At 27.8% G+C, this 10681-nt stretch overlaps 1 protein-coding gene across 1 annotated transcript in view; it reads left to right on the top strand.

The window, feature by feature from the left end:
• Positions 1-909: 909 nt before the first annotated feature.
• The window catches only part of LOC129915635 (J domain-containing protein), a 76139-nt gene continuing 66367 nt past the window's right edge, over positions 910-10681 (top strand). Inside the window, exon 1 of the mRNA XM_055995267.1 lies at positions 910-1692. Coding sequence (XP_055851242.1) covers positions 1603-1692 — 90 coding nt within the window. The 5' untranslated portion in view covers positions 910-1602. The remainder of the gene's footprint in view (positions 1693-10681) is intronic.

The following is a 10681-nucleotide window of genomic DNA, read 5'->3' as shown; positions in this document are numbered from 1 at the left end:
CCTATTTCAAATGAGATAAAAACTTTAACCCTCTTGGAGCGCCATCTAGCGTCAAAATAAAAATCTGAAAAAATTACGGGATTTTTTTTTTTATTATTTAGAAACATCATTCAAACTTGAGCGCAGAGGCACGGTTTTGAAAAATGATGAAAAAATCGTATTTTGTAAATATATAGATTTTATTGTATCATTCATAAATTCATCTTAAATTCTTATTTTTTCACATGTGAATTTTTATGAACATACAAAATTGAGAAGGTTTTTGCTATATTTGCAGTTGCCAATTTTGAACAGCAGGTATTTTAGGAATTATGATACAAAATTTTTTGTATAAAAATGTAAGTCGTTAAGAAATGAAAAAAAAAATAATAATAATAAAAATAATACCAAAGTCCTTGAAAAGGGATTTTATGAATCAAAATAACCATACCTTTTTACAAAAAAAAAAACTTTTTCAATTTTAAATACAAAACTGAATTTTCCAGTTCAAACAAATGTGTTTAGTGTCATGGCTAAAATATCCAAAACAAGAACCATTATGTTCAACAAATTATAAACCGAAATAAATGTATCAAAAGCTCTTTTCTTACCTACATTCAGCTATTCAGCAACTAATTACAGCGCCGAATCGAAAACATAAAAACTTTTCTCCCGAAAGCTCATTTAAAGTTTGACCCATATTAAATCCATAGCCACCACCCAATCCTGCACTGTTTACTCCCACGATGCAATAAGCTTTTGTAAAATACCATACAATAAATCTTCTAGTGGCCTTGTGATTTTCGGGAAAACCCTTGATGCAACCCCACCAAACCTCCCAAACCAACAACTTTGTGCACTAAAAGCTTGATGAAAAAGTTTGTCCCGAAATCCCACTCAAATCATCTCTCAGCAGCAGCGACAGACAACCACATTGTTCCAGTCACTTCCCACCATCATTATCGTCATCATCGTGTTCCTTCAAAATCAGAAACTGAGTCGAACAAAAGACAGACACAAACAATTTCCCCATCTCACCAGACGACAAGTTGGGCAAAAAATAAGCAAAAGTTTGCGCATAAACGGGCTTAACACAAACCCATTGCCACTTAAGTTTTTTAGTCATTGACGAGCCGCTCTACAGCTTAGGTCTGCTATTCGGTCATCCAAAAACTCGATTTAAAACCAATATTTTCAAATTGATTCTAGAACACGATCGGGAGTTTACTCTCAAACTTGTTAAATTGTTTGAGTTTTTTGTTGAGTTGTTTTGGGTTTTTTCTGGTATTTTTAAAGGGTTTTCCCAATCCAAATCCATTTGGCGGTTTATCATTGAAAAATAAGTGATTGAAAATTATCACTTCCCCTTCAGCACTCTACCGAATTTCAGCTAAATCATTCGACCGGACAAGTGAAAGTGCGCTGTGTGGATTAACTTGTAGCTCAACTAGTGAGTGCTTTTGTAATAGAACCAGTTGCAAGTTGTTGTTTGGCATTGAAAAATATACAAATCTCGGTCATTGAGTATTTTCTGTTTTGTTGTTATTCTTGTTGTGTTGAATAAAATTGAGATTTTGTGAAATAATAAAAGAAAAAAGAAGAAAAAATCTAAAACCGATCAAAATGAGTGGCGGAGTTGATAGTATTATCAGCTATAAGCGTAACCCCGATGAGGAGTTCTATGCAATGCTCAATTGCGATGAAAATTCATCTGTAAGTATTTTTTTTTTGTATTGTATCTCATTAAAAGATAGAAATATTGTGTCTCAGTGGAAAAAAAAACTTAATTGCCGTGATAAAAACATTTACACTGATTCATCAAAAAAATAACTAAAGGGGATATTTTTCTTTTTTTTATTTATTTTTATTGTGAATTCTTGGAAATTGAATGAGAATTTATTTGGATTTAAATTAGATTGATTTTTAACTTAGTGGATAGGTTGTATCTGATTTCCGTATGTACTTGATGTTGATGCCCTTTCAAAAGGGAATAAAAACACTTTTTGTCATTTCTCAGAAAAATGAAATACAAACAGGAAAATTGCAATTTTTCATAGGTAATGATTTTCAGTTTTCATGTGTTCTTAGATTCGGATTTCCTAGATTTGTTTTTGTTTAAATTCAACTTGGACAGTCGAAATCAAGCCTTGGAATTGTTAGTTTAAAAAAATTCAGAATTAAAGTTGCACTAATTTCAAAATCTTTTAATCTTCATTTTATAAATGCAAACTGAAAAAAAAAATTAGATCGAATTTGAGCTTCGAGAAAGGTACTAAATTCTTGTCATTAAAATGCATATAAATGGAGATTAATAAATCAATAACCAAAATTTCAAAAACAATGATTTTCAAAGAAAAAAAATTAAAATTAATTAAAAAAAAAAATTGTCGTACTCGAGGACTGCCGCGGTTAAGCTATTGCATAGCATTTTTTATCAACTTATGCAATTATAATTATACAAGCTGACCCGGCGGACTTCGTTCCGCCATTTTTTGTATTTATTTTTAATTTTCGACTCTATAATTAGTTAACATTTTAAATGAAAAAGGGAATCAAAACTTGAAAAGTTAGTAAAATGAGTTTAAAAATATTCACTTTTAAACTTTTAGCAAAAGGTAATATTATAATTATGCTCAATAAAGATAAATCAAATTTTTATAAGCTCCAGATCAAAAGATGTAGGTAATATGTTGAAAAATAGAGTTTTATTTTACCGTTATTTCAAATTTGTCATTACAAAATTAATTGAAACTTTGTACAAATATAGTCTTGCCCATTATCTATCTACACTTTAAATTTTATTCATTTATCTATTAAAGAAAAAAAGATAAAAATAAAAAACTGTTAAAACGGACAAAAAACTTGGGACAAAAAAAATTGTTTTTCCCGTTATTCGGTCAAAAATCATTAAAAATTCAAAAGTTTGTACATGCATGCGCATGATTGAAACCTATATTTCCTATAAGTTTGAGATTTTTTTGCAGACTTTAAAAAATTCCAAAAAAAATAAAAGACTACTCAAAAATGTCCCTAAAAATTAGGTTGTTTTTCAAAAATTTTTATTTCAAAATACAGGGCCTATGAATTTTTTGTGCTTTTTATTAAACCCCAGTTTATTTTCATACAAAAAATAGGTTTTATTTCATAAAAAAGGCTACTGAAAGTAATTAAAAAAAAAAACAAACTGAGTGAATTAAAAAAAAAAAATAATTTTTCAATACAAAATTAATTTAAATGAATTAAAACTTTTTCTGAGCTTTATCTATTTGTTCTTTTCTTAACCACAATTGCTCAGAAAAAGTTTTTAATTCATTTAAATTAATTTTTTATTTAAAATTTTTTTTTTTTTTTCATTCACTCAGTTTGTTTTTTTTTTTTTAATTACTTTCAGTAGCCTTTTTTATGAAATAAAACTTATTTTTTTTATGGAAATAAACTGGGCTTTAATAAAAAGCACAAAAAATTAATACTTATTAACGTGTTTTTTTGACTTAAATGATATGAAAGTGTAAAAAACAACTTAAAAAACGAAGAAAATTGTGTTTGATGCAAAATTGTGGAGAAACGGTTGTCCGCAGAAAAAAAAGTTTTGAGACAAACTTAAACTGTAATAAATTTTTGATTGGTTGTAAAAAAAATCTTTCAAATCAAACGTAGTTTGGCAAAGATAAGGCCAGTTAAAGGGCAAGAGAGCAAAAATCATAAAAATAGTGGTAACTCGAAAACGGGACGAAAGCGAGAAAATTACCTCTTAAGTTTTTCGACTTAAAATGACCTCAGGAATCCATGGTTTTCATTTGGGGCGGTGACTGTGGGACACCCTGTATAATAGATATTTATTTTTTATTTATGCATTATTTTTTTTCTTTGATATTAATTTAAGTTTTTTTCTTTGAGATTTATTCAAGTTACAATTAAAATCAAACAAAAAAAATATTGTCAAATCTGTAAAATCGGCTTACGGACGATAATTTTACTTGATAACGTCAAAATTTATAATTTTTGAAGCTCAATAGGTACATAAATTATAAAAATGCGAAAAATTTAATTAAAACTAATTAAATTAAAAATAAATCATTACGTCAATTTTTTGTATATGCAAAAGTAAACCTATATGTTTTGTAAAAATTATAAAATTATGAAATTATAAATTTTTCACGGAAAAAAGCGAAAAGAATTAACTTTTCTTTCTTTACACATCATAATGGTCAATATTCTTACATGAAAACCTATAATAAATTTTATATAATCTGAAGGTTTATTATTTTAACTTTCAATATTCTCAATCATGATTGTACGATATCCAACAAAAGGTTGAATATTTTGAATGCAAGCAAATTTCATTAAAAAAATAAAACTTTTTTTCTTCCATATCGATTTGGTTCATTTTTTATTTGACAACTTATAATAAATTTTATATCATTGGAAAGCTTATCATTTCACCTTTAAAAATATGCATCAACCATATCTGTACGACACGTAAAAAAAAGTTGGTGTCGGCAAACAATCTCCCACAGGAGGCGCTTTATTCTCGCTCGTCTCTATCCGTCTAAACTTTGTACAGTACATACACATACACGTTAAGCGTTGGGTTTTCTTCGATACGAAATTTATTGATTAGGTCCCTGCTTTCAAAGCATGTGATAAAATCTATGCAATAGCTTAAAAACAAGAAATGGATAATTTATTTGACAGAATAATGTTCCAAGAGTAAAATAACATTTTTTATCAAAATTTTTATTTTATCCAAAAAGTGTACTTCCATTTTTTTTTTTATAAAACTTGTTTAAGCTGATTTTGAGAAAATTCCAATACCTCGAAAAATGTTTGGGAGTATCTGTTCTAGGCGATATTTGTAAAAATCAACTTAAAAAAGTACAAAAACACATAAAGTGTAATTTTTGGAATTCTTGATTTTTATATTTTTTTTTTTGAAAAATATAAATATGTTCTTCTATTGTAAAATGGCAATTTAATGACTTTCAACCGAAGCAAATGATATATTTTTACAAAATACAAAATGTGAAAGAAATTGTATTTTAATGATTGTTACTCCTAGTTAAAGAGTCGTTTTGATGGATCAATACGCGTATATCATAAAACAGTACCTTATTTAAACTACCTGACCATTGTTTTTATTGGAGTTATGGACATGGACAAGAATGCATTTTTAACTGACTTCCAAAAAGGAGAAGATATATTTGTTTTCGTGTTTGACAGTAAATGTTATATAAAATAATTATTTCATTTATAATTGGCTTCATTATTTTTTGCCGAAAAACAAAAGTGTTTTTTTTTTTTTAACGGTATCTATGCCATTGGGCGCAAAGTACCTAAGGCCGTTTTTTTTCGACGCTATTACTGCATTTTGTATCTTGAGGGAGTTTAAACAATGTATTTAACTTAATTATTTTTTTTTATAACTAAGTTAATATTTTCCATTTTGTTAATAATAATTATTTCGATGATAGTAAAACTTAAAATTAAATATAGGTTTTTACAAGTACTGCGAAAAACAAAACTTAAACACTTTTTAATTCTGTTTTAACTTTTTAGCTCCGTTGGCTAAATTAAAGTATTGCTATAAAATCACGTTTTTAGCGGGACAGAATTTTGTTTATGGAATATTGTGTTGATATCCGTTTGACATGAAATAACTTATTACACAAATTGTGGAAAATGAACTTATCGATTGAATGAGCTATTTACCAGTTCTATTAGTCAATTCAGCTGTATGTATGTTATTGTAGGTCCAAGAGGTGGGATTACAATGACGTTTGGTGGATTTCAAGGAAAAATCTTTACAGTATTCAAAACAAACCTTTAGAATAACCTAATATTGAAAATCAACAAATTATTTTGTCTTCCCAACTGAAAATCAAATAACATTTTTTTCTTGGTGTTTTTACACTCATTTTATCCGCTAAGATGTGACCGATAAAAATTGTATAGTTGGAAACGAATTCAAATCCAAATGTGATCTAGTTTATCTCTCTGATTTCAAGGCAACTATTTTCTCAGTTAAATTAGAATTCAAATATTCATACGAAATCATTTACCATTAAAAAAAGACAAATAATTAGAATCTAAGTGAAAATGAAAATTTAAATTTAAATTAAGAGAGCCCTACAGAAGAGAAAGATAATAGACTAGTCAAAATCAATCACTTAAAAAACTCATAACACCAAAGAAGAAGTTGAACTTTGATGGAAATGATGCTCGTAAAAAGTTTTTGCATCGAGAAAAGATTCGATGAAAATTAATTTGAAAGTATAAAACTGTAGAGGTTAAAGTTGTAGGAAGGAAAATGATAATAATTAATCAAATTAAATATCACAAATGATGGAACTTGAGAGGAAATAAAGTGATTCTTTTGGTATTTTGTTAAAGGACCAAGCAAAACGTTTTATTCTATTAAGATATCTTAAGTAAATAAATAATGGTTACCAATTTTATTCTAATACTTAAACAATTGAACCTGTTAGTTGAAAAAGTTGCTAAGTGAAGAAGAAAAAGTTATAAGTAAAGAAATATAAGCTCTCATAAAGGCTCTTCATTTGTGAAAAAAATACATACATAGGTAACATAGAAAAAATAGTCAGCAACAAAGGATTCGATTTAACCCGTATAAACTTAGCATGACAACTTTTGAAAAGTTAATTTTTTTTTGGCTCAGTAATTGCCGCATAATTGCCGTGTTTATGCCGTGAAGTCAAAAAAATTGCCGCGAGCTTAGTTTGGTCAGAATCGGTAAACCAAGTTTGTCATGCTAACTTTATATAAAGTTAGCATGACAAATTTTAATTTTTGATCAATTTAAATTTTTTTTTCGCTAATTATTTAAAGTTTAATTGCCGTAATTATGCCGTGAAATCGAAAATAATATATCTCTTTTGGTTTTCTCAAAAAAAAAATAAAATGTATTTTTTGTTAACCCTATTCCATATAAAGTTAAGATGACACACCCTGTATTTCTTAAATCCTTGGTCAATTTTTAATTTTTTTTGGCCAATTAATTGCCGCATTGGGTTAATATAAAAACTGCAAACTCAAAAAAATTGCCGCGCTTTTTGTTTTTTCAAAAAAAATTAAAAACTGTTTTTGGCCTCATATCGTATAAAGTTAGCATGACAAACCATCTATTTCTTAAATCCTTGGTCAATTTGAAAATTTTTTGGCCAATTAATTGCCGCATTGGGTCAATATAAAAACCGCAAAGTCAAAAAAATTGCCGCGGTCTTGATTTAAGAAATAGATGGTTTGTCATGCTAACTTTATACGATATGAGACCAAAAACAGTTATTAATTTTTTTTTGAAAAAACAAAAAGCGCGGCAATTTTTTTGAGTTTGCAGTTTTTATATTAACCCATGCGGCAATTAATTGGCCAAAAAAAATTAAAAATTGACCAAGGATTTAAGAAATACAGGGTGTGTCATCTTAACTTTATATGGAATAGGGTTAACAAAAAATACATTTTATTTTTTTTTGAGAAAACCAAAAGAGATATATTATTTTCGATTTCACGGCATAATTACGGCAATTAAACTTTAAATAATTAGCGAAAAAAAAATTTAAATTGATCAAAAATTAAAATTTGTCATGCTAACTTTATATAAAGTTAGCATGAAAAAATTGGTTTACCGATTCTGACCAAACTAAGCGCGCGGCAATTTTTTTGACTTCACGGCATAAACACGGCAATTATGCGGCAATTACTGAGCCAAAAAAAAAATTAACTTTTCAAAAGTTGTCATGCTAAGTTTATACGGGTTTCGATTTAATTAAAGAACTGTTAACGACATAAACTACGAGTATGTTGTATATCTGCAACTGACGTAATATATTTTTCTGTCTTTATTTGTTTCTTTTTGACCTGATAACGTCTTATAAATCGATGAACCATGGCAGCCACCACAAAAAAGTGACGCCATTTTGACGCACTTTTGAAGTGCGGCAAAAAAATTCAATAAAAAATAGGTAAACTATTAGAGATACAAAAATCTCCTATAGCTTATTTGAAAGATAATAACCTAAAGCTCAATCCAAATGAAGGGTTTTTAAAAATTCCGTCATTTAATAGGGTAAACAGGGGTAAAACATAAAGGTAAAATTTGGGCTAAAATCTAAACGCGAAATCGTAGAGAATTAATTTTTTTTGCTATAGATAGATGAGACTAATTTAAGAATAACTGCATTTAAGAAAAAATTGTAAGTAATTTTGAAACTAAGCTATAACGTTTTGTTTGAACGTTGTACACGTGTTGGGGCTATGACAAAATGATGATTTTGGGTACAGAAATTTTTTTTGACAATTCTAAAGATGCCAAGTGAAAGATGAGGAAAAAAAATTTGGGGTCTGACACGGATTTTTTTCCAACACTCTGCGTTTGGAAATATGAATTTTTGAAAAACACCTTGTTTTTAGGGGTATTTTTGGGTAGTTTTTGATTTTTAGCTTTTTTTTGGAGCGTTCAAAAAATCACAAACTTATAGGACATGTAGGTTTTGGTCTTATACATACATGTGCAATCGTTTAGTGAGTTTTGACTGAATAACGGAAGAAACAAGTTTTTAAAAAACACGTTTTTTGACCGTTTTTAACCGATTTGCTTCATTTTTTATTTTTATATTTTTTTTGTTTAATAGATAGAGGAAGAAAGTATGTAAGGTAATGATAGACCATGACCACGACTAAATGTGTGCGAAGTTTCAATCATTTTCGTAAACAAAATTTTGAGATAACTGTAAAATAAAATTTTAGAATTCAACAGGTTATAACTTTTGATCAAGAGCAGATATAAATTTGATTAAACTTTTAGAAGCATCCTGAAACAATTACCTTTCATTTAGTATATTACACATAACGGTAGACTAACTACAAGCTACACAATGTTAAATCAAGAAACTTGCGAAAAACCTCAAAACACCAGTGGAGATCTGTTGCCCCCCGAACAGCCACCATTGTGGGAAGTACTGTAATCTCAGTCTGGAAATTGGACATAGTTGACTTTAAAAAATTCTTACTTCTCTTGTAGGCATCTATGAAATAAGATTAATACGTAAAGGTGAAATAAAAAGCTTTCATATGGTGTAAAATTTTTTATAGGTTGTCATTGAAAAAAATTGATAAAATAGCTTGAGGACATAAAAATAAATGTTTTTTTTGCTTTTTTTAATGATATTTGATCGAGTTCAAAAAATTCTAGCTCTTTTTGTAGATATCTCAGGCAAGTAAAATTTTGTATAGGTTGTTAGGGAAAAAAATGGAATTAATGACGTGAGAAGATAAAAATTCATGTTTTCTTTGCTTTTTTTTATGAAAATGATTGTTTTCAATAAATTATTTTTATACTCTTTGTGCATTATAAAAATTTAAAAATAAAAGAAGAAATATCTGGCTTTTAAATTGCATAATTTTTTTTGTAAGCTTTTAAAATAAAAAATTAATATAATGAGAAAATAAAAAAGTTATTTTTTTTAGCTTTTTCTTGTAAATTATGATTGTTTGAAAAAAGTAAACTCTTATATTGACTCATTTTAAACAAAACCACACAACCTGTTTTCTGACGACGTTATCACGTAAAATCATCGTCCGTTAACCGGCTTTACAGACAAACTCTTTTTTTTTCAGTATTACTCAATGCATATGAGAATTTTTCTGGGAAATTTAATACATGTTACAGGCACTGAATAAAGCGTTTTACAAATAATAATAAAAATTCATAAATAAAGAAAATTAGCTTAACGTGAATGATGAAATTTAAGCACAAGTTTACTAAGACGAAAACTAATACTATAATACCTTTAGTCAGTAAATACACATGTACTGGAAAAACAAAAAGAAAAACAACAAATAAGCTATTGTAGAAATATCCAATTAACTAGGAGCTTATTATATTAATTAAATCAATATTAGTAGCCATTATGGATGTGTAGACTGTAGAATCGCAATTTCTTACAGAATCATTTAGGATTTCTAACATTTTGATTGAACTGAATCACTGAAATATAGGAAGATGTGGTTTATATAGAACTTTTCTTAACTTCACTTCAAGTTTTTCAAAACATTTTTACTATTTTCGAGAAAAAAAGGTACCTACTTTTGAAGATTATTTAAAAAAAACTCCAGTTTTTGTTTTATTTTTTTTTATATGTTTAATCAACTTTGTTAACGTTGCTTTGAATAGCCATTATAGGTTAAAGATTCCAATATCAGATATAATAGAATTAGAAGATATTAAAAACCACTTGAGTAGAACCTAATCAAAATTAATATAAAAGTTAGAGTTATAACACCTATCAATTTAATTTATTAATGAGACTTTAACCTTACAACTTTAACCAACAAATCCTAGAAAATATTCTTTGTCAAAACAAGGCAAATAATACATTTTAGTTCCGCATTAAAATAGCACAATCCTACCCCTCGTATTCCCATTTGCACATTTAATAGCCAAGTCAAATAAATAAATCATGGTTAAGTTAGAACCAGTGTGTGGTATATTTTATATTCTCCAGAATGGCCTTTCAACGCAACAAACACTCAATAAAAATAATAAATTAATAGGCTCTCATCGTTAAGGTACACGTCGTCGTAGCTTGTAGCTAATTAGTTCAAGCCATTAGCTACACAAAAAATAATAATAATCCCCATTTTCTATCCGTGCAAAAATCAATACAAAATAAAAATGAGCATTTTG

This window comes from Episyrphus balteatus, chromosome 3, assembly GCF_945859705.1.
Source record: "Episyrphus balteatus chromosome 3, idEpiBalt1.1, whole genome shotgun sequence".
Taxonomy (NCBI): Eukaryota; Metazoa; Arthropoda; class Insecta; order Diptera; family Syrphidae; genus Episyrphus; species Episyrphus balteatus.
The sequence above is the reverse complement of the archived record's forward strand: the minus strand, read 5'-3'. Positions and strand labels throughout refer to the sequence as shown.